This window comes from Primulina tabacum, chromosome 5 (assembly GCF_025594145.1).
Source record: "Primulina tabacum isolate GXHZ01 chromosome 5, ASM2559414v2, whole genome shotgun sequence".
NCBI lineage: Eukaryota > Viridiplantae > Streptophyta > Magnoliopsida > Lamiales > Gesneriaceae > Primulina > Primulina tabacum.
Genome location: NC_134554.1, coordinates 9,307,222 through 9,334,003, shown reverse-complemented (window position 1 = coordinate 9,334,003; position 26,782 = coordinate 9,307,222). Strand labels below are relative to the sequence as shown.

General features: G+C 33.9%; 4 protein-coding genes, 1 non-coding gene and 1 pseudogene across 7 annotated transcripts; 4 read left to right on the top strand and 2 right to left on the bottom strand.

Moving 5' to 3' along the window:
* Positions 1–3,877: 3,877 nt before the first annotated feature.
* On the bottom strand, positions 3,878–4,505 carry LOC142544099 (fructose-bisphosphate aldolase 8, cytosolic-like; annotated as a pseudogene).
* A 2,376-nt stretch (positions 4,506–6,881) lies between these two features.
* LOC142546285 (ribosome production factor 2 homolog) lies at positions 6,882–9,350 on the top strand. The gene is made up of 6 exons (XM_075653921.1): positions 6,882–7,098; positions 7,177–7,380; positions 8,076–8,321; positions 8,415–8,657; positions 8,749–8,814; positions 8,964–9,350. Exons 1-6 carry the CDS (start codon positions 7,030–7,032, stop codon positions 9,075–9,077), a joined length of 942 nt encoding a protein of 313 aa, XP_075510036.1. The 5' UTR covers positions 6,882–7,029; the 3' UTR covers positions 9,078–9,350.
* Positions 9,351–10,119: 769 nt separating this feature from the next.
* TRNAL-UAA (transfer RNA leucine (anticodon UAA)) lies at positions 10,120–10,202 on the top strand. Its single transcript has one exon. It is a non-coding gene; the product is annotated as a tRNA-Leu (tRNA).
* LOC142546283 (uncharacterized) lies at positions 10,158–13,553 on the top strand. 2 transcript variants are annotated; one of them, XM_075653917.1, is made up of 3 exons: positions 10,158–10,366; positions 10,607–12,921; positions 13,013–13,553. In XM_075653917.1, exon 2 carries the CDS (start codon positions 10,758–10,760, stop codon positions 12,909–12,911), a length of 2,154 nt encoding a protein of 717 aa, XP_075510032.1. In that variant the 5' UTR covers positions 10,158–10,366; positions 10,607–10,757; the 3' UTR covers positions 12,912–12,921; positions 13,013–13,553. The 2 variants fall into 2 exon arrangements, with proteins under 2 accessions (XP_075510032.1, XP_075510033.1); XM_075653918.1 differs by having other exon boundaries at positions 10,798–13,553.
* On the top strand, positions 13,425–15,686 carry LOC142546284 (uncharacterized). 2 transcript variants are annotated; one of them, XM_075653920.1, is made up of 3 exons: positions 13,425–13,564; positions 13,630–13,925; positions 15,252–15,686. In XM_075653920.1, the coding sequence occupies exons 1-3, from the start codon at positions 13,516–13,518 to the stop codon at positions 15,267–15,269; spliced, it is 363 nt and encodes a 120-aa protein (XP_075510035.1). In that variant the 5' UTR covers positions 13,425–13,515; the 3' UTR covers positions 15,270–15,686. The 2 variants fall into 2 exon arrangements, with proteins under 2 accessions (XP_075510035.1, XP_075510034.1); XM_075653919.1 differs by having other exon boundaries at positions 15,198–15,686.
* Positions 15,687–19,889: 4,203 nt separating this feature from the next.
* On the bottom strand, positions 19,890–23,468 carry LOC142546282 (AT-hook motif nuclear-localized protein 1-like). The gene is made up of 5 exons (XM_075653916.1): positions 22,690–23,468; positions 22,350–22,417; positions 21,536–21,667; positions 20,745–20,906; positions 19,890–20,361 (listed from the first exon to the last, which is right to left on the bottom strand). Exons 1-5 carry the CDS (start codon positions 23,192–23,194, stop codon positions 20,047–20,049), a joined length of 1,182 nt encoding a protein of 393 aa, XP_075510031.1. The 5' UTR covers positions 23,195–23,468; the 3' UTR covers positions 19,890–20,046.
* Positions 23,469–26,782: the final 3,314 nt, after the last annotated feature.

Sequence of the window (26,782 nt, the reverse complement as noted above, 5' to 3'; positions counted from 1 at the left end):
AGTAAGCATCAATTAATAATATTAACAAGGAATGAATGCGGGCCCCATCTCCACCTTCAAATATTTCTGTTTTGATCAAGCGTTTACCATTTTGTTAAAAGTTATATCAGCAAAGACACAACTTTATTTTGTTACACTTGTCGCAGCACAAATCCCCATACTAAACCATAGTTAGACATGCTGGGCTGCACCTACTTGGCTATCGATGGGTCAGGCTCTAAGTCCATGAGTCCGGGGAGGACGTGCCTCACTGCTGGTGCTTTCTCATTTTCCTTCGAGATCGATCTACTTTTTTCCTACCGCCGACTATGTCATAAATGGAGACAATATTACTCGTTGAGTCTAATATCTTTTTTTTATTGCTCACCTTACCAACCAGATCAAACGACACAACATCAATAGTTTGAGCACGAGAACTTCATAGGAGGTCATCCATCTCAGTATACTTTAACTCATACACAATTAACACAACAATATTTTTTGGTGTATATCTAATAGCGGTGTGGCACGTGCGTTGCATATAATAAATGTTTTTTTGTTTATGTATAATATATGTTTAGTTTTCAAATAATTGTTTTAAATAAAATTGATTTAATAAAAAGTACATAAAATAAAATCTCTATTTATATTGAACGTTGGACCAGATTTGGAAATTTTTTGTTGTGATAGGTCATACCAAATTTGTTAATGTGTCTGTGTAAATATATATAATTTTGATATATTGTTCACTCAATATGCTCACTTATGTACTTACCATTGAGGTGACACCCACCAATAAGTTTGAATTTAAATAATAAAACAAAAAAAATTGAAATCATAAACCCAAATCCCAAAGAGTATGCATGTTGTGTAACGGTCTCATGGATCTATATTCGTGTAATGGTTCGACTTGATTTATATCTGAAATAAAAAATAATATTACTAACACAAAAATTAACATTTTTCATTCAAATCATTATATATCACACAATATATGTTTGACATAAAAGCAATACTTTTAATTCAAATTATCACCATATATTACACAGTATTTCTCATAACAATAATAACAAAAAATTGTACTTCTGTACCGAGAATAATATTTTAGACATAAATCAGCTTGAATGGAGCAGTTCTGATATTTTGGTCATATCTCTGAGCTCGATTATTTAAATGGAACGATTACATATACATTACAAACATAAGAGAATAATCTACAAATCATCTTCATAAAAAATAGTCTGAATCGGACCAGAAGAGGTTGATAAACCACAATGAATTTGCTGGTTCTGCACATAATGAAGAATAAGTTCTAGATTGCTAACAGCCTGATCTGTCAAGCATATCTTTCTCATACAAACCTAGAATTGAGTGATTCTTGATTCCATGAAAAGCTACGAGAAAGTATTACAACTTTCACGTTTATCACTTTTCCAAAAATCGATGAATCAAGAGCTATAACAAAGCAAAAACAACAACTGGACTTGTACTAGTTTGACAACAACTCACTCGGAACAACTTAGATAAAGCCAACAAATCAAGCTCATAACAGATCAGATCAGACCATCAGATCAACACAGTTTGATCAACTTGATCTGATAACAACATCATTTCAGAATATGACTAGAAACGCGAATTTGACTATTGCAATATCAGAATTCGCACACAATTTTTCCAAATGGTCATATTCTTGTTTATAAGGTATATATCACCATTAGAGGTCATACATACAACATACTGAAGATTAAATACAAGCTTTTGAAGATGATTCAAAGCATGTACAACCTAGATGAAGAAATTAGCTACAATGAGAGCAAGATCAAGTGTGATAATACATTTGATATATACATATACTATAAAAATCCTCACACATATACATGAAAGTCGAGATTTAAAATTTTAATTGACTGAGTTTTCACGCAAAGACATTAAATATTGTGTTTGTAGGCTTGACATAAGAGACGTTAAACATTTGCGGATTGTGAAATTGTGGCCTACAATCGAGTGTACTAGGAGTTTCAATTAGACAATGGAAAAGTCTTAAGTTGAAAAAAATTTGTATATAAGAAGTTGTATAAATCAAAGTTTTCAAATGGATCTTTTTTAGGTGGAAAAAATGGTGACATATGAGTTGTTAATCTCCGAGCATCTATAAACAAATTCGTATCTATTTATTTATTGCATTTAATTATTGTTATTGTTTTTAACATATATTGTTGATGCATTTTATGTGTTTTTTAAATACTAAAATATTACATACAAATTAAAGTATTTGATAAAATGCTTCAACCAAAATAATTTTACACATTCAACTTGCATATCTTTTAAATGTTTTTTGAAATGTTTAATACGAAAGATTATTTTGAGTGTCTTCCGCGTGGTTTGAAACCAAACTCAATTTTATTTCTCGTTGTTATTGTAGCTCAATGTTTGTCCCGCCAAATGATCATATCAGATACTTTTGCATTGAAAAATAATATTTTGATCATAAAAAATAAAAATTTTCGTGGGTTGGGTTGTTAATTCGTCTCACAAACTTGACATATGAGAATGTCTCGCATGAGTTGTTGTGATTCGTAATTTTTACTCAATTTTTGTATTTTTTATTTTAAAATTTTATATTTTAAAAAATATAACAAAAAATAAAACCTAAACCCATACTTAATTTTCCAAATCTCTCAAATCGTAATCTTTATTCACTTTTTCTTCCCAAAGTTGTTGCGACCAAAGACTGTCCTGGGGAGCTAGGAACGGCGGGAAACAAAGAGGATGAATGACAAACATTTTCAAAAGTTATGATTAAATTTTAAAAAATATTTAGCCTCTGAGATACAAAAACTATCGAAAACCAGTCTATTTTATTATTGAATATAATTTTTTATAACTAAAAAGAAGAATATAGCAGCATATTAAAAGTTAAAATCAGAATAAGCTAAGTAAATAATAACTAAACTTCTTGAAATAACAATGGAAATATCGTGGGATTTCTAACCAACTTTACAAGCCCCAGAATTTTGTTTGTTCGGGGACTCGCTTTTAAGGAAATGAGTGAACATATGAATGCTATGGTCATTACTCAGCAAGTGATCATGAGATAATTCTCGATTTTTATGAAAAAAATAACATTCACAAGTAGTACTAAATAAAATAGGATTATATATATATATATATATATATATATTCAAAATAGAAGCATAATACAACTTAAATATATAACTCAGCTATTTTATTTTAAAATAAAACAAAACAAATTGAATAGAAACGAATCTCTAATTCTCTCATGATTGTGATATCAGTCCTCTAGAATGAACTCTCCTATAGGTATAAGAAGGTCAGAATATAAGTTCATACACCGAATAAAAATGTTATGAAAATCTCAAAATAACGATCTCACTTTATAAAAGTTATCACCCCACTAGCTACATGCATCATGCATGGTATTCGGAATTTCCTCATGAATACATATCCATTTGAGACCAAAACATTATTTCACTCACCAAATAAATAAATATAATAAAAAAAAAAACTAAAATTCATAACGAATTCCCACAATACCTGCTCGGTCTAACAATTAGGAAAAAATGGTTATTAACCCACTACGTATACTCAACATGTGGCAGCGGATTCCTAAAATTATTGAGCTAAGATTGCGTGAATTAGTTGTTTAAAGTGAATTGCTTTTATGATTTGACTAGCTAGCTAATGACACACATCTGAAAGTTGTCATACAGTTAGTTCCCTACTACACAATTCGATTCGATATTTTATTTTTTGTTCCTATTTAACTTTTCCATCGTTCAGACATGCCAAAATCATTCTGCATTAAATTCATTGATCTGATGTACTGATAAATATCTAATCTTAAAGTAGATAAATTTGATCTATTATAGTTTTATTATTAATAATAAAACAATAGATTAATATTTAATTCATAATTTAAATCTTTAACATGGAGACTCTCCGAGGCGCCTTCGGCCCGCGTACCACCACCTTGATCATATGTTCCGAGGGTTGCTTGAGAATTGGACTTGCATGTTGCTAAGAATGCATCCTGTGCTTTTTTGATATTTTCATCCTCTCCAGCCCAAGTCTTCAGAGTGCTTTGTGGTAGAGCGTGCTCGAATGAGAAAGAAAGGCTCCATGGCTTCTTGGTCTTCAGCTTGTTCATGGCATTAAGGTTGAGTGTTGCCTCTTCCTCGCTCTGCATGCCTTATAAGAACACCACAGCAGGGACTACAGCAGGCATCGTTCGTTGCAAGGCACGGACAGGGTACTCAGCAACAACCTCCGTGGTGACCAATTGGGGGAATCTGCTCCAGGTGTCACAATGTTAGGCTTCAACAAAGTTCCCTCGAGGAGGACGTGGTGGTCATTGAGTGCCTTAGCTTGTAACAAGCGGCTAAAACACGCTCTGTCAAACCAGCGCACTTGTCAATGTCGTGGGAACCATCGACAAGAACCTCGGGCTCAACAATTGGTATCAAACCATTCTCTAATTGGCAGATGATGGCGCAAGATGTGATGGTTCATTGGGTCCAATCTTTGAGGATTCTAATGAGGCTAGTTATCAAAGAAAACAAATTTGACAGCAAACTGAATATTGCATCAAAACACAGAGAGAAAGTTCATGTAAATCTGAAGTTCGATAACCGAAAATTCCCACACGTCAAGAATGAAATATGTTTTGAAAAATATTTCATGAGAAATCAAGCAATAAAACGGGTGCAACGAAGGACAGTCACACAGGTCTCTACAGTCACAAAATTCAATAAAAGGATTATAAAACAGAAAAAAATCATTAATAATATTCACTAATCAGCCAAAAACAAAGAACTTAAGGATGCCCAGAAATGCTATGAAACTAAACTAACAATTAAGCACAAAGGATATCCGAAAACATCGAATCCTCGACCAGACATAGTTCCGACAAACCAGAAAACATATGGGTCGCGAAGATTACAGCTTATAAAACATGCAGATGTGAACTCTCAAACGTAACGCATAAAATAAGCAAAGAAACACTAGTATAATATTTGGTTTTTACTTCGCCAAAGTTATTTCGGCGATTATTAATTATTAAGTAGTATATACCGATCAACATCGGTAATAATACCAACGAAGTAAAATATAATTTTTACTTCACAATTTAAAAACACGGGCTTTACTTTTGATTTTTTGTAGCATTTTACTTCGATAGAATAGTTTTGATGAAATAAAAAGTTAAAAAAAACTGAAATTTATATCTAGTGAAAAGTAAAAAAATGAACCATAAGATAATTAATTTCCCTTAAATTATCTCGTAATCCATTGAGATTCTCGTTGAAAAAAAATCGAGAATAATTAGATGTGATATTTGCAACAGTTTCAATTTTAGCAAAGGAATATAGATTGTCGCAGAGTTGCGACGGCAAGACAAAAACTGCCGCTACTTAGCGACGGTGTTATCAAAAATCGTCGCTACGTAGCGACGGTTTGTCGCTAAAATTAATTGGCGACAGTCTTAAGAACCGTCGCTAATGGCGACAGTATAATTAAGACCTAAATCTCCATTATATCTCCATTCTCCTCCGCACACCACTTCGCATCTTCTTTCCATTTTTCTCTCCTGACGATTTTAGTTTCGTTTTAAGGTAAATTTTTTATCTTCAATTTTTAATTTATGATCATAAATTTAATTTTGTTGTTCGTTTTTTTTTTATCGCAAGGTTAAATCTTCATCTTGAAGAAATTTACTTACAAAGTTTATTGCATGTACTAATGTGTATCAAATTATCATGCCAATGAAAAATTCAAAAATCTAGTTTATATGCTGCCAAGGACTTGCCTTCACTTTTGATTTTAGGATCTTCACTCATATTTGCCGATTTAATTACTTCACACTTTTGATACGACTTTCCTAAAGAGTTTGTGACAATGGCTCAAGTGTTATCCCTTTTACATATGATATTTAAAAAAATTTCATCTCTTGGCAGAAAAAGAAAAGATGCATTGTATTACTCTAAAAATGACATAATTATAGGACAAAAATTAGTCATATCACGTAATTTCAAATTATGACTACGACATCCATAGAAATCTCTAAGATTTATTTCCAGTAGTTTGATCCATATTATCATAACTATTACCTCTTATTTGAAATATAGTTCCCATTATTTTTAGTTGGTGCACATTATGAATCATTTAAATTCTTATATTGACTAGGACAATGAAGGGTCTTACATTCCTTTCTCAAGAAGTCATGTCCTCAAAATTTTGTCACCTTTAGCTTTAGGGGAAAAAAGGTTGCGCTTATACGTATCCTATTAGCCGTGATTAGATCATTGTATTTTGTCATAGAGAATAATCCTTCACTTCACTGCATGGTCTTTCGAGTCTTGATGCATCATATTTTTGTTCTAGTTCCCTTGAGTTACGTTACCATTAGCTCTGTTTCAAACATTACCATGTATTTCGAACTCAACTTGCTTATCTTGGCGAATCATACAATGCCCTTCGTAGGTGAAATCTCCCCGTAGATTTTATTTCATGGAATTTAAAATTTGTCGGCCTTCACTTTGAATTGTTATTTTTTATAATCATGGCTACCTCGAGACTTTTATTGATAAATCAAAAATTTTTCTGTAATAACTAGAATTAGTCATTGACCATTTCGTCTATGGCGGCTATTGTCGTAAGTGAACATGACTAAAAGAAAAAATTCATTCCAATTTGCATTAAGCCCATTCCAATTTGCACAAGCTCACATAATCCAACAAGGGGAATTTTGTGCTCTTTTTTCTTTTTTGGATCATCCAAAAAGGAAAATTTGTTTCGTAAAGATGGAATTGAGATTTTTCAAAATTAAGGGATTAAACAACAATTTTCAAATATGGATGAGCAAATTGGTATATATAAAAATTCTCTCAAACCCTAACATCTTCTTCAGCATCCCTGTGGCCGGCTGTCTTATTGCTCTCGAGATTAAAATTGGAATTTGATACCTATTTCAAATCTGGGGAGAACCCATTTCAGATTATCAATTTAATTTTTTTATTCCGTCATCAGTTAAAGATGATGAGAATCAAGACTCCTAAAAGTGGCAGAATCAGGCGGGAGCTGCACAAACGTGCTCCTAAACTGGTGAGCTTTTCGATTTTATGGAAATTGCTTGGTTTAATTTGTGGGTCTTTTGTAAAAGTTTGTATTTCGCTATTTCAGGTGGAAACAGGGAAGAAGACGCTAATACTTCACGGGACTAAAACAAGTAGTGTGTTGAATTCAGCGATGACTGAAATTTATCACTTGAAGAAGGGTGAAGCACTGAAGTACTCTAGGAAGAATGAGAATATCAGACCGTTTGAGATCGGCGGTGAAGCTTCTCTAGAGTTTTTCTCTCACAAAACAGATTGCAGCTTGTTTGTGGTAAGTTTGCAATCATACTCTTGAGAATTTTTCGGTTGATTCGATGATAAATGATCGATGAGTGATGACTTGTAGCTTTTCTTGATGTTTTTAGAACTCTGTAAGATTACTGTTCCAAAACCAACTGCAAATTGTTTGTTATGAGACATTTACTAAATATTTTGCTCAAAATGAGGCTTCATTATATCATCACTCTTCCATGTACTCATTGTCTTTTATGCACGATTGGTGATAATGGTATAAAATGATTATTCGAACCGTATGCTTCCTGTGTGTCACGGATTTAAAAGCTGGAGTTCCGGCATTTGTTGGAAAGTTTACTTCGCCTTGCCCGTTGTTAGACCAGGACGACTCTGTTCTCCATGAAGAAAAGTTTGTTGGTGCAAGCATATTTTTTATTTGGCCGACTGCTATTTAGATTTTAGAGGCAGTTTGTAAAGTTCTGAAATATTGAAGCCTATCAACATGTTATTTGTGGTGATAGATAGACCTTCCAGTTTGGGAAGTACGCTAATTTTTTTTAGTTGCGTATTAGAAAAAAAAATTCTTCTGAAACTCCCTTGTTACTGGCCATAGCATGAGTTTAATGTCAAGAGTTTGCATTTCTTTTCTTTTCAACGCCAGTATCATTGTTTCCTGCCCATGTTCTGGTTATTGATTTATGCTGTAATGAAGGTTCTCCGGTTCTTGTGCAGTTTGGCTCACACTCGAAGAAGCGGCCGGACAATCTTGTCATTGGACGAACCTATGATCATCACATTTATGATCTTGTCGAGATTGGGGTTGAAAATTTCAAAAGCATGGCATCATTTTCATATGACAAGAAGTTGGCACCTCAAATCGGGTCAAAGCCCTTTTTTGCTTTCATTGGAGAAGGCTTTGAGAGTGTGGATGAGCTGAAACATTTAAAAGAAGTTTTACTTGATCTTTTTCATGGGGAGGTTAATAATGAATTATATTTCCTGCTCTTTTAACTTTACTTCTCTTCTTTTTCCTTCTGTTACTTGAATATAGCGTGTAAACATTATTTATAGGTCGTCAAAAACTTGAATTTGGCTGGACTAGATCGCGTATATGTATGCACGGCCCTGTCTTCAAATAGAATATTATTCTCTCACTGTGCTCTGCGGCTTAAAAAGTCAGGCACTATAGTACCTAAGATTGAGCTGGTTGAAGTTGGTCCATCTATGGACATGGTTGTTAGGAGGCATCGCCTTCCTGCTGATGGCCTTAGAAAAGAAGCGATGAAAACAGCACCTGTATTGAAAAAGAAAAAGGTTTGTTCAAAGGCTAAGTTTTAGATTGTAATCCTTCTCTCTCTTATGTATTATGGAATGATCATTCAAATCTTTTGCTCGTGGGATTCAGGAGAAAAATGTCAGCAAGGATGCCATTAAAGGGAAGATTGGAAAGATTTATATCCCGGATCAGAAGGTATGAGTAGAATGATCCAAATTTATCATTAAGTTTTACTACGGTAAACATGTAAATTTTATGAACATTAGATCCTAACCGTGCTATGTGATTCAAATTTCAATGTACTTCGCAAACATTGACTCTCTTTTAAACTCTGGTCAATGTAGGTTGGGAGTGTTCCCTTCGTAAACAAAGCTAAGGGGGTGAAGAGAGAGCGACGTGAAGCAAAAATCAAGAACGAGGGCAGCGACCCTCAAAAGAAACACAAGTCCGAGTCTTAAAAGTTTGGAAGAATTCTCTATGTAATGGGGTTAAGTAATTGCACAAGATTTCTCTACCGTTACCACCTTATCCTAGATTTTGAGTAAATTTTGATTGGAATATTTGTTGCTCGGAAAATGGAGCTTTTTGAAATCAAGTTTTTTTTTTAAATAGAATGGAGAAATATAACATCTAAGGCTAGTAGGAGATGATGCTTTTGTAATTCGAGATTTTGGTGTGTTAATCGGGAGCTCAATATTAATTTTATGAAAAATCCGATTATGGAGCTATTATATTCGATTGATCTTAAGCTATGTTTCTAGTCGATTTTCAAGAGAGAGACTTCTTTCAGTGTGCATATATTTTTTAAACATCTGATACATATATTATATCGTTTTAAACTGAATCTTGAATTCTTTCTATTACGAAGAAATAGCAGACATAGAAAGATCCAAGAGTTCATTTGGATTGTCTTAGGTTGACTTTTGATTAATAAGATTTACATCGTATTTTAGGGAAAATACTCATTTTCATCCATACTGTTTGAACTTTTTTTCGAATCAATCCATCTTCCTATTTGTGCACCAAATGGTCCCTAAATTTAAAAATTTGAGTCAATTGACCCAAATACATATCTAACCTAATAACAGGAAACACCACGTCAATTTGTTAAATACTAGGGACAATTTTAGCACATAAGAAAGACTGAACCACTAAAAAACCTAATCAATATGGAAAAAAATATGGGATAATATCATATTTGTAAAAACTAGTTATGTGTCATACTGCACTTTGAAATGAAAACATATAGCATTTTGATTTGATTATATTTAAATGAGAGTCTATGATTGTGAAAACTAGTGAAAGATTAAAATTTAATTTTGAAATAATAATTTTTTTTACAAAAAACAAAACTATGATACTAAGTATCTTGGCTACGGCCAAACTTAATAAATAATAAGAGATTATTATAAATATTGTTAATTGGTGGATTAAAAAGTTGATTTTGGAAATTATAATAAAACGTATATGATATTAATTAGACCAAATTAAAGTATGTCCGCTGGTTTGCCCGAGTGGTTAAGGGGGAAGACTTAAGATCTTCTGCACATAAGTGCGCATGGGTTCGAACCCCATAGCCAGCAAGCAGTGCAATCTTTTCTTTTCCTCCATTTATGACCTTTTTTTGTCACACGATTTACCTTATTTTGCTTCAATTTAATATTATTTTACTTAAATGAGTGGCAAAATAAATTTTGGGGAGAAACACCTTCAGGCGGCGTGGGGATGACGCATTGATACAATTGAGGTTAGTTTTCAATTTCTGGTTTCTTTAATTAGTAACCTTGTATTAGATTAATTGCGAAGTTGTTATGCTTCCCTGTTCATCTATCGCATTTGGTTATTTTTAAGCATTTTATAATGTTTTACTAAATTTTCCGTTGTTTACTTAAAATTTGAACCTTTGTAAGTCTGGCGATTGATTGGTTGTAATCTGTATATATATAGGTATTAATGTACGATACTGATAATTGCTTGCTTGTTGTAGGGGCGCATGGAGCTGACACTTGAATTTGATTGATAATTAATATATGAAATGGGAAAAGGGTATTTGTTCACTTTGCTCTGTCAGGCCTCTGGATCTGAATTTTTGGTGACGTGGTTTCGGTCTTGAATCTTTCTGCTACTTGTTTAGAGTTATGCTTAAAAGATCATATCTCAGGGTACTTATATTTGCAGAAAAGCTGCAATATTTTGCCAAGATCCTTACAATTCCATATTCTACGTTGGGGGTGAATGGAAGTGTGATTTACAAAGATCATGATATTAATAATGGGTCACAGTCTGAAACTGAATGGGAAAGTTTGCTTAAACCTTTTGACCTTGAAGAGCTCCGGAAATCACTCAATAAAATCACTCCTTTTCAGCTCAACAAATTACTGGGGCTCCCACTGGATCTGCCCACATCGATGGAGCTTTTCCAGTGGGCTGGTGGTCAAAAGGGATATCGACACACATTTGATGTGTATTATACTCTGATTGATAAGGTTGGGGCCATGGAAGAGTTTAAAATTATTGATAAGTTATTATTGCAGATGAAGGAAGAAGGAATAGTTTTCAAGGAATCGGTTTTTATTATGATCATGCGGCATTTTGGAAAAGCTGGCAAGCCTGGTCAAGCGACTAGGCTGCTTTTGGATATGCGGAGTACCTTTTCATGTGATCCAACTTTTAAATCTTATAATGTTGTGCTGGATGTTCTGTTGGCTGGAAATTGTCCTAAAGTTGCGCCAAATGTTATTTATGAGATGTTGAATAAGGGAATCTCTCCTACTGTCTTCACCTTCGCTAGAGTAATGAAAGCACTTTGCGTGGTGAATGAGGTTGATTCTGCATGCTCCCTCCTCAGAGACATGACTAAACACGGGTGTGTGCCAAATTCAGTAGTTTATATGACACTTATACATGCACTATCTAAAGCTAACCGAGTGAACGAAGCTTTGACATTGTTGGAGGAGATGTTTCTTATGGCTTGTACACCAGATGTCAACACGTTTAATGATGTTATAATTGGCCTTTGCCACGGTAATCGCATTTATGAAGCTGCAAAAATGGTAGATAGGATGCTTGTTCGAGGTATTGCACCTGATGCTGTAACTTATGGGGTTTTGATGCAAGGATTATGCAAGAAAGGTCAAGTAGACGAAGCAAGAATATTACTGAAGAAAGTGCCCAACCCAAACATTGTCCAGTTTAATACTCTAATTAATGGGTATGTGAAACATGGGCGATTTGAAGAAGCCGAAGCTATTTTAAAGGATAGCATGTTGAGTGCTGGTTGTCAGCCAGATATTTATACTTTTAACATTCTTATTCGTGGACTTTGTGAGAAGGGTATGTTTTCCTCTGCTCGTGAACTTTTGGAGGATATGCCACTTAAAGGTTTTAAGCCAAATGAGATAACCTACACCATTTTGATTGATGGGTTCTGTAAGAAAGGCCGTCTGAAGGAAGCAGATGGCATCATAAATGAGATGTCATATAGAGGTCTTTGCCTAAATACAGTAGGTTATAATTGTCTAATATCTGCTTTATGCAAGGCTGGGCAAGTCCAGGAGGCATTAAAACTGTTTAGAGACATGCTGAGCAAAGGATGTAAAGCGGATATTTTTACGTACAATTCCTTGATTTATGGGCTCTCCAAAGTTGATATGATGGATGAGGCTCTCAGCATGTATCGAGATATGTTCATGGAAGGAGTCATTGCTAACAGCGTGACCTACAACACCTTGATTCAAGCTTTTCTCAAGAAAAACGCTATGCAAGAAGCATTTAAGCTTGTAAATGATATGTTATTCAGAGGTTGCCCCCTTGACAATTTCACTTACACAGGCCTTATAAGAGCACTTTGTGAAGATGGGTCTGTTGAAAAAGCTTTGGGCCTTTTCGAAGAAATGGTGAGGAAGGGATTACGTCCTAGTAACTTATCTTGCAATATGTTGATCACTGGTTTATGTAGAACTGGAAAAGTGCAAAATGCTCTTGAGTTTTTAAGGGAGATGATTTTCCGCGGACTGAAACCTGATATAGTCACATATAACAGTCTTATTAGTGGTTTATGCAAGATGCAGCGGATCCAGGATGCTTACAGTATTTTTGAAAAATTGAAACTTGATGGTGTCTGTCCAGACTCAATCACGTATAACATCTTGATTGGGTCTTTCTGTAAAGCAGGTATGTTTGAAGAAGCCTGTTCGCTTCTAAATAAAGGAGTGGCTAGTGGATTGAATCCTGGTAATGTCACTTGGCACATTCTAGTTTCCAACTTGTTTAAACGAGTTGTAAGATTGTAAACCAATCTCGGTTAGTATGAAGTCTGGCATTGAAAATTCCATTACATTCATACTATCTTAAGATAAAAAGTCAAACAAGAGATTGTCTGCCTTGTCAGCAGGGCTAGTTGTTGAATTCATATGCCAAAGCATCTGAAGAAACGAGAGACGAATATCTTAAGTCATGGAAAGATCAGTTCCTCTTATGGAATAGGTGACAAAAATCAAAGGGAGAGGTTGTGGATAATTTGTTCGACTCTGATTAAGATCAAGTGAATTCTATGAATGGCTCTGGTGTCGAGCATAAAAATAAGGACCGCATTGTAAGTGGAACAAAGATAAACAGTGGTAACAGCAGCAAATACCGAGTTTGTACCGAAGCATGGAACAAATTTGAGGGAGGTGATCAAATGGAGTGCTGCTGGAGATATTGCACCACCAGCTCATCACTACAGAAGTCTTTCAATGGATAGTGCCATAGGAAATATTCAATTTGGTGCTTCCTTGTTCAATCGGGTGGATCAACTCTCACCAAACAATTCGGTGAGCGACGATTCACTTAAGCTCAACATTGAGTTTGGACATGGTGAATTTAATAAAGTTGAGCTGAAAAAGATTGTGCTGGATGCGAGACTTGCAGAAATTGCAATATGAGATCCTGAAGGGGCAAAGAGGTATGTTTTAAACCATTTTACTGAAGCAGCTTCTGATGTCAAGATTTTTTACATTTTTTTTTCAGGATATTGGCTAATCGGCAGTCCGCTGCTTGTTCCAAGCAGCGGAAGCTGTGACATACATCTGAATTGGAATACAAGGTGCAGACTCTGCAATCAGAAGCCACCACCAGCTCAATTTACTATTCTACAGGTGCGTAGTCAAGGACTGACAAGTTATCCTGCGGTTTTTGCAAGGAATACAAATAATATGGTAATACAAGTCATGATTCATCTGCATAAAGACTATAGCGAGCTAACAAATCAGAACAATGAATTGAAATTTCGTCTTAAAGCTATGGAGCAACACAACTTAGAGATGGTATTCAGATTTCATCCATTACTACAAATTTGTATTTCAATTGTTGCTCTAATTTGGTAATGCTCTGATTCTCACCCAGATAGTATGCACTTGTACCATATAGAGATGAAGAGAAGCATATCCCTGTATAATTTTTAGACTGCTTTATATTGCCAATTATAATTTGTAGTTACATTTTATTTTTTCTCTTGCTTTGCATTTCTTTGTATTCTGTGTTCACAACCTTGGCGTAGTATTTGTAAGCAGAGCCTTCACGTAATATATTTATATCTAAAGTTTTTTGACTTGAGTAATATGACTTGTATAGTGATATTTTGACAATAACAGCAGTCCCTATCTAAAGTTTTTTGACAGGTGACTGACTTGTTTCTTCTCGCATATTTCTTCTAGTTATACACACTGATCACAATTCAGTTATGTAACCGCTTCTGTAATTTCCAATTATTTATAGGCGAACCTTCAGAATCCAACACACTTTATCATTCATCTGCTATGTTTGTGGATGTTGAAATTTGATCTTGCCAACTTGAATTTTATCCAGCATTCACTTCTGTTTTCAAGTTTACTATGGTGACTTACTGTCATGAACAGCATTAGAAACATGAACTGTAACGCTCCAGATTCGACGACTGTCCTCTCTGTACCAAGACGAGTCTTTCCAGCGTGCTTATGTCCTCACTCACACGCACCCTAGGAAACTTCACAGGAGGTCACCCATCCCAAGATTGCCTCAAGTCAAGCACGCTTAACTTTGGAGTTCTTATGTGATGAGCTACCGAAAAGAAGATGCACCTTCGTGATATGAGTAGTACAAATCAAATCTTTTAAGCCCTCTTCAACTGTACAGTCCATTACATTGAACAGTCTCGGAATCCCTCTCATTCCCGTGTGGGTCGGTTCATTCATGTTCCCTCTACCTAGAAGCCTGCCAGGAGCCGCTCATTGTCCGTGCAACTGATGGCACCGGCGATCACCCCCCGCCCTCTTCGGCCCCGGGCCTCACATGAAACAACTACGGTGCTAAAGGGAGGTGTGGTGCATTGTATGGATATTATTTCAGTGTAAGTAATATGCCACTTGTAATTATTTGGCATGGCGGGTCATGTCCAGACTTACAACCAGCAAAGGGTAGATTGAACAAAATCTTTAAAGAAATCCGCACCACTATGCTTGCTGGTATTGTGTATTTATCTACTGCAGCAGAGTAGGATTTCTTGTTCAGAATAATTTTCTAGATAAATTATGATTAACTTTTTTTTCAATGACATTCAGTTTTCGGATGTGAGCCGAATAGAAGAATAATCTTCCTAGCCCTTGATGTGGCAGCTTTACATTAAGGATTGACTGCCGAAGTCCAATGCCTAAAGCTTGCAAAGATGGAAGAACATCTGATGGCATTTTGCAGCAGACATGTAAAGCACCAAATGTGGAACTCCAACAACTTGCACCAAATTAGCAGCCTAATCAAATTCAACGATTATCAGTCCCAGCATCCACAACCTCTACAACTGCTTCAACTCCTCCCGCCTCCGCATAAAGGCACAAAATGGTGAGATTTGAATCTATCAACTTCTTCTGTTTACACCGATTTCACAGTTTGTTGCTTGCTTTAGACCAATGATTAGCCCAATATGTCACATTTAGTTAGCGTTCATCATATGTAGTCAATATTCATTTGGTTGTGTTTGTCACCATCACAGAATAACTATATTGTTAATTGGATTGTATGTCAATGTATAAAGGTATCCACTTTGGAGCTAAGCTATTGGGTGTTCGTTCCCTTCAATCGTTACGGTTCTCTTCATATGTGTAAAAAATTAGAAATTATCGGTTTTCAATTATTGATCATAGTCAAACATATAATAGTGAGGATAGAGAGATGTTTTTCAATTGTAAATTTGTTAAACTAGTCATCCATATGTGTAAAATATTAGATATTATATTTATATTTTTTAAAATATATTTTTGTGTTAGAGACACATATGGTACAATATCATTGCAATGAAATTATAGTTTTTCAATTGTTGACTACGTCAAATCGATTGATACATAATGAGCAATAATGGTTAAGAAATTTAATAGTTAATACTGTAACTTTAATTTCTCATTTTTTTTCGTTTTAGCCACAAGAAAAAACGTTTTCAACTTTACATATAATATAAATGTAAATAATTATTATTAGTAAAATTATATAAAAGTATACAAACTATAAAGAAATTGAAGATTTTGGGTAAAATGTTAGGCATTACATTGATATTTTTGTAAAAATATTTAGATAGGGACATATATGGTAAAACATTATTGTCTCATTAAATAAAATTAATGTTTTTCAATTATTGAACATGTCAAATATGTTGATACATAATGAACGATGATAATTAAGTAATTTAATAATTAATAAATAACTTTAATTTCTGATTTTTTCCATTTTAGAAAAAAGAAAAACTAGTTTTTGACTTTATTTATAATATAAATATAAATATAAATAATAATAATTTTTAAAATGATATAATGTATAAAAACTAAAAAGAAATTGAAGAGTTTATTGATAAAATCTCAAGTTTTTAATAGTATTTTTTTAAATAATAATAAAGACATAAAATATATTATCTGAAGTTCACAAAAGTTTATTTTTCTAAAAAAAAAAATCAATGATACCATTTATTATATGCCAAAAAATATGGTACAGTCTAATGATATATATATATATATATATATATATATTATGAAATTGTTTTAAAATACAACATAAATGAGTAAAAAAAAGCAAGAAGAAGATATTCCTACAAATAATTCTTAATATAACGTTACAATCGCTAAATTGCAAGTATTTTCCTTAATTACCTTCTCAACCCTCTGCACACAAACAACCAGAACAAGAAGGAAACAAGCATCTTGCATCAGAAAAAGGACTTAATTATATCTGATCAGTCAAAAGTAGCCATGACTCATGTTAAATTCGAGGCAAAGCGAAAATCACCTTGGGAATAATATCGTTCAGAAATTCGGTGAACGTTGTTTATGTTTTTTTCTTTTAACTTTAATATTATTTTTTACTCGAGATATGCATAACAATAACGTAGCAACTTGAGAATTAACATTAACGTCCGTAGTAGTTTCATATTCTCTTGAAGGGAGAATCTTTGTATCCACGGTTATCAAGGTTTGATAGTTTATTCCAGCCATTTTAGGTGTTTGTACTTTGTGTTTGTTGAATACTCGAAGACTCTTGGTTGTGATCGTTGTTGTTTTTATGCAAGTTTGTGGATATTTACCCTTGTCTCTTGTTTATCAATATTGAAATTTATTCGATTTTGATAAATCTTGTTTTCTGGTATAAAACATAATAGGGCACAATGGGCACCATAATTTGGAATATAGTTTGACAAATGTGCCTCATGAGTACCTCGAAAGTTGGAATAGATCGCATGCTAGGAGTAATATCCATACGTGATAAGAGATTTGAGATTCCCGCTCCTTTGATTATCAGTTGTTATTGGTATCATGCATGCAGATGCATTTGCATGTGATAATCTCATTCTATACATTAACTTTTTTTATTTTGGTCCTTCCATATTCGGCTTGCACTTACCCTTCGAGGCTATTTATGTTTCGCGAGTTGGCATAATACTCTAGGTGGAGCCGACCGGATATGTCGAGGAGCGGAGGTGTTGGGATTGAGAGGAGAATTCGACAGAACTCGGATCACCATAATTTGTCTTCTAATTATTGGAATAAATTTATGAACTTCTAAATCAGATTACTTTCATTCTTATTTCTTGAAAATGTTAAACTCTTGTGTTACTGCCTACTGCAGATGCATAGTTTAGAAAATATCCAGATATAGTTCAAATTTTTATTTCGTTTTGGAAATGAAACATCGAGATTGCTTGGTATCTTGGCCGAGGTAAGTAATTTTGATTTTATGAGGACCGGGTTTGTTTGTATCATCCATTACTATATATATATATATATATATATATATATATATAATAAGTGAGCACCCTAAAATAACGTTTTGGGGTCATGGTATAATTTTGGACTTATTTAAAATACTATTTTCTCTCAAAAAAGAATTCTTCCAAATTTAACCACGATCCATGTTTTTCTTCATTCTTTTTAAAACATAAAACTCACCCAAAATATCTGCAAAACACAAAAGTATATATAAATAATTTATGTTAAAATATTTTAAAACTGAAAATGTATTTACATAATATTGATGTATTTTATCAATTCTCAACCAAATGTTCAATACAATTGAATGATACATATGGAAAAGATTAAATGATTGATCCATTTACCTAAATACCAAATTGTCCAAACTAATTATGCTAATAATTTATTTATATACCAAAAAATAATTTAAATTGTTGCGCGTGAGAATTCAAAGAATCAGATCACATGGGATGATATCTTTCTGAATTTTTGCGCTTTAATTATCACGCCGCAGCTTTAATTTGTCCTAGTTTATTTGCTTAAGGTTAAATATTTTTGTATTATTATATAGTTTCTTTAAAAAAAATCATACAATGCAATCAGTGGTCCTCACTTAACTTTGAATAGAGTAAAGATTAATAAATGTAAATATTAAAACGAGTTGAAATAATATATAAATTAATCCACATAACTGTGAAATTTTAAATTTTGAATCCAAACTATTGAAGGAACCTTATATACATATAATTTCACTGTTAGGCTCAACCTTAATATTTTGTATAAGATATATGTACGTGTGCATGTAACATGTGTGTGTTCTTCCATATAGACATCTGACTTTATATTCGAGACACGTAAAAATGGTAATATAGCATGTATATATATATATGGAATTGAGAGAATATAAACCAAGGGAAACAAAGATGATGTGATATGGTGAAATGGATGAGCAGGGTCGGTTGCTCCATCAGATCGAATTAATAATATTGTTCAGGAAAATGAGCAAAGTAGATGGCTTCGATCGTGACCTGCAAATAAGAAAAGAACTCGTGAATGGGCGCCGGAGGGGTGTTCGGCGTGACCACTCCGATGCTTAAGTCAGCAGGTGAAAAAGGAAGAACACAAGCAATATATGTGAGAATATATGTGTGCTTGAGAGTTCAAAGATTTAAAATCCTATAAATGAGATGCATAACTGCTATTTATAGGAAGGAAAATCAAGGATTACCTCAATTTGCGCGTACACCTATCACTCATAGCCTTTGATGTTGACTTCATGTCAAGCCATCCTACCTCTGATAGTTTTTCTGACACGCCAAACCCCTGTAGTTCTGACAGATAAGATAGCACTCGAGTGCGCACTGTTATCGAGGTAGCCTGGGTAGAATGCCTCCCCCTTTGTCCCACGTCTTAAAAATTAAAGATTTAAAATAAGTTTATAATTTACTTACAATGGACTTTTATAGTAACTTGGGTTGATACTTTTCGTAAAGCGGGAACGAATACGAAGTAGTTGCTATCGGGACCCATCGTGCAGTCACGCACACGCGGGCCCAAGTCCGTGACAAAATGGTATCAAAGCCGGTCACGGGCAAGGAATACCGATAAATAAGTGCTATGCGAGTAAAAACACTACGTGCATGATAACCACTTCTTGAACATGCGGACAAATTGTTACATGACGGAAGCCACCTCTTGAACTTGTAGAAGTCACCTCTAGATTCTCGACGCTGGTGGATTGAAAGACCGGGCTGCGACGAGGACGTTGCGTTCTGAAGAAAGGGTGATTGTGATACTCCTTGTCCAACATCTTAAGGATTAAAGATTTAAAATTAATTTATAATGGACTTCTATAGCAATTTGAGTCGATCATTTTCGTAAAACGAAGACGAATACGAAATAGTTTCTATTAAGACCCGTTGTGCAGTCACACAGACGCGGGCACAAACCCGATGCATGACATCTCATGTGTCAATTTTGTGAAATATGAAACGGATCAACATATCTCATACATATAAATATGTGAAAACGTCCGACACAACTTTCTGAAATAAATATCTAAGATGTTCACAACATAGTAAAAACATAAACAAATTAGAATCTCATCAGTTATGACTAACAATATCAGCTTTTCTTTCAAGTCCCTCACAAAGGCCAAAAGTTAATAGGGTTTCATCTACTTTTAATGCTCATCAAAAGGTACAGAGATATTAATGTCGGGATAGAGTTTCTGGTGATCGAAACTCGGCCCAGAACCGTTCCAATCAGGGGTATCAGCCGATGAAGAATTTGGGTTATCTGCTATTCCCTGAATTTGCAGTGGCAGTTGTGTTGCTGGCATCGGGTAAGTGTCGTTCTCTGGTGCTGCTTGTGATATAGGTATAGCTGCTGTAACGGTAGGCGGAGTGACCTGGACTGGAGGGGCGACTCGGGGCTCACTGTTATGCTTTGTTTTACGCATTTTCATAATATTTGGCACAAAGCTTCCAACCACGACCTGATGAATTGAAGTAATAAACGTGTAAAATATGTATGTTATATGATTGTGTAACGAATAAACAGAAGCTAATAAATTAATGAGATAATGGTCGAAATGACTTGTTTCGAAAGCTCGACAGCTCTTAAAAGATAGCATGGCGATATTTTTACACTTCAACCAACTCCCTCACAAGCAAATCGAATATCAGAAAACATGTGTAAAATAAAACAAGAAGAAGGCGTAAAAGGCAATCAAGACCAACTTAATCAAAATATGAAGGGAGTTCATCTGCAGATATTGAATTAGTAATCTCCTGGTCTACTTTGGTAGCGATTATTTTGAAAATTTGAATCCATGAGCGGTAAACTAATAATATTTTGTATTTATTAACCGGCCCGTACCTGGATTGGATTAGCTGCCATAAGTGATCCAGCTACACCGCCACCTATAACACGGCCATCGGGGCTAGCCAGTGAAACACTTAATCCACCGGCCTGACTTTTCATCTTACCATTTTCGGAGATGGTGTATGAACCTGTTAGAGTCAATATTTCGAAACGACCCTGTGTGGGTTGAAATGTTAAAAACCGAAAAAATCAAACGGCTTTAGAACCTCTGCGATGCTTTCTAAATAGAAACATAAATCGAAGAGAAATTTACTCTTGACTTGTAAGCATAATGACGAGAAAATCACAGATTATGGTCAAGAGAAACAAATCTTGCAACTACGGCAAGCAAAACCAAGATTTATAAAAACCATCCGACCGAACGCAAATTATACACCGAAGAAAAGACAAAAGAAAAAACCATCCGACCGAAAGTAAATTATACACCGAAGAAAAGACAAAAATGTTTGAGAAAAAGGTTTAGGGGAATAAGTGACAAGGAACAAGTGCCACAGACAGATATTTTATGCAAAAGTGACCGAAGCGTTCTTCCAAAGTAGCACGGAATTTAATTTAAAAAATCTCTATTATAGTTCTATCATCAGCTATGGGTTCGAATCTAAGAGAAATTCTAGACAATATTATTATCATGAAATCTGAAATCTTTTTGTCTTTTCTGAATGATAAGAAGCCCCCTATTATACGATCTTAGGGCAAGATAAATGAATGATCCAAGTCGAAATTAAGGATAATATGTAAACACTCTTTGTACACAAAGTGAAGCATCCAAGGCCTAGAGATCATGCCTCGTATGTCAATAGACCACCAGAAGAACCAGGCTGGCGTATTGTAACGTTAGAAACAGATCCATTGGCAGAAAGAACACAAATCCCTCCTGGACCCCTCTGAGCAAAAGTTAAGATCTTCCCTGCAACATCCTGCAAAATGACTGCAACTCAAGTACAATATCCAATATCCATTTGACATTTGAGCACTGTAAATAGTGTTAGACCGGAACTAGATTGCTAGTGGGGAAACAGTTAAGACCATAAATACAAGGTAAGAATCCAAATCTAGCAGGTCATCTTATTTTGTTAAATAGTCTCTCAAACTTGATAACAATTCCACGGTTGTTCGCAAACTGACATGGGACCATAACATTAGAAGCTAAAGATACGTCCTAGATGGCCCAAGTCGGTATAGCTTCACACACCTTTGAATATTTGGCGTACAACTCATCCATCAGACAACATAAACAAACATATCAGAATACCAACATTGATCAAAGTATAAACCTTTCTCATGTCAATGACTGGCTTCTCAACCAGGACACCGATGTTAGCCATTATTCAAAGAGAGGAGCTCGAAAGACTCCGTCCTTAGGAGTGACGGAGTGAGAGCCACTTTAACTATATTAATCATTCCGATAAAAACCATGGAATTCACACAAACATCTCAGCCATCAGGGATAGGATCCCATGCAGATATGAGTCACATAACAAAGCTGCCTTGGTGGGTTTTGTTAGTTGGGAAAAGCCGAAAAGAACTACAATTCAATTAATTGGTGGGGAAAACATGTCGGAGAGATCCAATGCAAGAGAAGACAAAAATTGGCATTACCTCTCCTGTATACACAGTGACAACGTGCGGTGTAAAATCCCCTCCTGCCGTATTAGCGAACAACTCACCTGCACAATGGCAGCACAAGTTTAAAGACAATCTTGAAATTTAACGAAATTCCAGACATAAGAAAGCAACACCTCCTACAACTTACAAGGTTGACGTGGTCAAAATCCCTCGTCCCCTTCCCCAAAACATCCCAAAAAAAAAAAAAAACAAAAAGGAAAAGAAAAAAAAAAAACTATTTTTATGAGATTATAGAGGTGGGGTTAAACTTAATTAAGGCAAAAAGATTGAATCTTGTTGTGTAATCCCTAAAAACAAAAAGAAAAAAGCTCACCAAGTGAAGCAAGAATTTGCCATTTCCCAGAACCCAGAGCTTTACCCCGGCCCCTTTTCGAACCAGAAGAGTACTCATAAGTCGGCGGTGTTGATAGAGTGAATCCAGGATGCAGCGCCGGAACCGGCTGGGATTTCATGTACGACGGCCGCAAGTTACCATTTTCGTCATACTTTCTCGGCCTGCCTCTCTTCTTCTTACCACTCATCGTTAGTTCACCATTCCCACCACCACCACCCACAACACCGCCGCCGACAACACCGCCACCCGTCACTCCGCCGCCTCCTGTGGCCCCACCACCAACTGCTATCGCAGATGTATTCATCACCCCTTCAGTTTTCTCCACTCCCATGTCCACTGCCATGCTCATCACTCCCGGAATCCCTCCTCCCCCAGCGCCGCCTCCATGACCAACAAAAGCACCACCACTGGAAAGTGGTGACTCTGAATCCGAGTTACGACCCGGAGAACCAGACTCTGTGCTCTCTTTGTCATCCATTTCCATGTTTGTTGATTGCTAAGAGCTACAGATTTAATGACTCAAAGAGACTCTTGTACCCAAGAAAACAAAAACAAAAACTTTTCACAGATTTTCGAGTGAACTCGCGCCAGAATTTTCAAGATCTATTACTTGTTGGCTTCAATATTTTGAGCTGTACCTTGAGTTTGGTGAACGTTTGTAAAGTTGAGTTCCCTCCATTAATGGATTTTGGAAAGAGGAAAGGACCCAAAGGAAGAGTAAAAATAAAATAATATATGCCTTTTTGTCTGCACTCTGGAGTTTGCAGTGGTAATTACATCAAGATAAGCTAGACCAATTGTTAATTAATTAATACTAAAATAATTCAAACATATATTTTCAAATTAAATCACTTTTTAAATTAAAAAATAGCATTATAGAATATAAATTTGATGAAAACTACTCTGACCAAATAACCCATTTATATAATCTATTATAGATGATGGCATACTACAAGTATTGTCATTTTTTGAATTTATATTTCGACAGAATAAATAATTATTGCTTTCGATTTGAAGTAAAGCATACGTATCTAAAATTTATTGGTTTGGATTTATCTTTTAAACTTCGGGTTTTGTTTAAATATTACAACAACAAAAATCGAGTTTTCAAATATAATAAATCAAAACCGCTGGACAACACTAATCCATGAGTATTTCCACAATATATATATACAATTGTACATTTTTCATGAGAGTTTTTTTGGCCAGATCTTTGTGAAATAGCAATAATTGATATTTCTCTATTGTGAAAATTAAATGTATATCTTAGACATTAATGTTTTATAAAAGTTGTACGAATACCCTTGCATCAGCTGAAATCTGACGAGTTGAAGTTTGATGATATCTCATAAACAAGTTATCACAATGACCAACAAACAAAATCATTAGAAAAAAAATTCAATTTACTACAAGTCATCTTTCAGGATGGCTAGATTAGTACATATGTTATCTATGATAAATATATATTGCAAGGTCGAGTTGGATGACACATATGTAGCAACCAGCAAAGTCCGGTTAGTATAGATAGTGTCTGAACTAGTCTAGCCGATTTGAAACATGACTCGTAGCAAATTGAGGTTTTTTTTTATGTTTGTTGGTCATTTTGGTTATTGGTCTTCAGATATATTCAAAATATTTCAGATTGTCAAATTTCTGACCAGCGCAAGAGCTATTTGTTCAACTTTTATAAAATGTTGATTTCTAATATGCATATTTAATTGTACAAGAGATAAATGTTATTTTTTATGTTTCACATGAGGTTTTCTATTAAAAAAAAACCCCCTTGTTATGAGTACTCAAATTTATATATTTTCTCTATAAAGTTCATTATTTTACCAATGCCAAAAAACAATATATCTAAAATTTAAAACGTTGGATTTGTCTTTGAAACTTACATCATAATTACTATTTTTTTAGCACTCAAATTCAAATATCTTATTCAAAATTATATAGTACAAAAAATCATATGACATACTCTTATTGTCAATTTTATGATATGGATCTCGATCCAGCCGGATCCGACTCATAAAATATTATTTTTATGGTAAAAATATTATTTTTCGCTCCAAATATAACCGGACATAAGACCTACTTATATTATATAGAGAGTGTCTTTTTGTCCCAATTTGGAAATATCATCAATACATGAAACTGCGTCTTAAGACATCTTTGGCAAGTGTGTGTTTGAATTTTAACCCTTCATTAAAATAAATTTTCAATATTTATATTTAGGTATATATATAAAAAAAATTGGTTCAAAATACTCTAAAAAACATAAAGTCATAAATTACATTTTTTAAGGGGATAAATTACTATTTAAAGACGTGTTTTATGCCCAAACCTATTCACGTATCGTAGAATATTTTGAATAAGATTTTCAGAGATGTGTCAGTAATTAATTAGTGATTTCTAATATTTTATTATTAATTAATGTCCCGAGAAAGGCCGCATATATTTTTATAATATCGAATTTTATTCGTATAATTAAAAAAGTAAATCGATTCAAAACTTTAGAGATCCATTTTCTTGATATGATGTCACGTATTTTAAAAGTTATTTTCAAATCAATAAATAAATCAAACCCATCATTATATAAGAAGTCCCTTTCATTTAGATTAAATGTAATAATAGGTTTAAATACAACAATTTTGGTACATTTTCATAATTGAATTGACATCTCCCCTTCCCAGCGTACAAAATAAGTAATTCCCATGCTACAATATTTTTACAATTTATAAATTTTGAATTATCAAAGGAGGTGTTTGTTTTGATTTTTGATTTTTGATTTTTGATTTTGATTTTTTCAAAAATTAAAATGGGTGGGATTTTTGGTTTTTACGTGGATTCGGACTTTTGAGCCTCGACTCTATTTTATTATGAGATATTTATTTTACTGCAGCACAAAGTCGTGGCTTTGATTTTGGATCTAATTGTACTTTAAATTTTTCCGATTAGTGGGGACTTTTTTCAATTTTGTTTCAAAATCTGAGGATCGATTTACTAAAAATATACAGTTTATTAACTTTGACAATAAAAATATCTATTATATAGTTATTTTTTACGTTATAGCTTGAATTAGCCTTTAATTTAATTGATATAATTATGTCAATAAGTCAAAATCTTCCTCACAAATAAGCAATTCATCAAAACATGGCTTTTAAATATATCAAATCTTTTCTGAAACTGAAGATGAAAACATAATTTTAGGCATGACAATTTTACACAATGGGACATATCTTACCTCTCTGAATTAGGAACGTAGATGAATTGAATCGACTTACAAGTTTTTTATTTGAAAAATATTTGATCTATATTTAAAATTATCGAATTCTAGTCAAATTTTATTAAAATAGTTGATATTCGAATCGAGCTCGAGCTTTGAATCGAACTTGAGCTCAAGTATATCTAATTTGAATAGAATTTGAGTCTTAATAAAAAAAAATCATTTTCGGTTCGATTTGCTTCTTTTACACCAACAAACTGAATGCCAATATTTAAATATTACTTAAAAAACACCCTCAGCTGCATTTGTAATCGAGAACACATTCCTCTTCAAAGTTTAATTAAGCAAAAATTAAACTTCATCATTTTTCCAAACTATGTCTATATTCAATTGCAAAACCCAAAGTATATACCTATATACATACTCCCACGTCCATAATATTTTTAAGAAAAAATCAAGAATTTAGTGATTTCTTAAATAATACTAATTCTTTGTTTTATTGGAAGTTGATGGATGTGAATCGAAATTTGTAGGCTTTAAGTACGTTTGATAACTTGATTGTGTTTATAATATTTTTTAAAATGTCTTTTTGTAATAAAGTAGCAAATGTGTGATGAGACTCGGAATCTTTATTATATAACGTGTAAAAAAGAGTAAAATGTTACAAAAAAACTTCTCACATTCTTCTCCTACTATCTCTTTATTCTAACCAGCAGTATCACATTATCCTAACCTAGAAACAATTTTACAAATATAAAATAAATTTTAATCACAATAAACTATTTATATTCTATGCACATGTATTGTATCAATTCATGTGGAATGCTGAATTGGACTTCTTGGTATAAA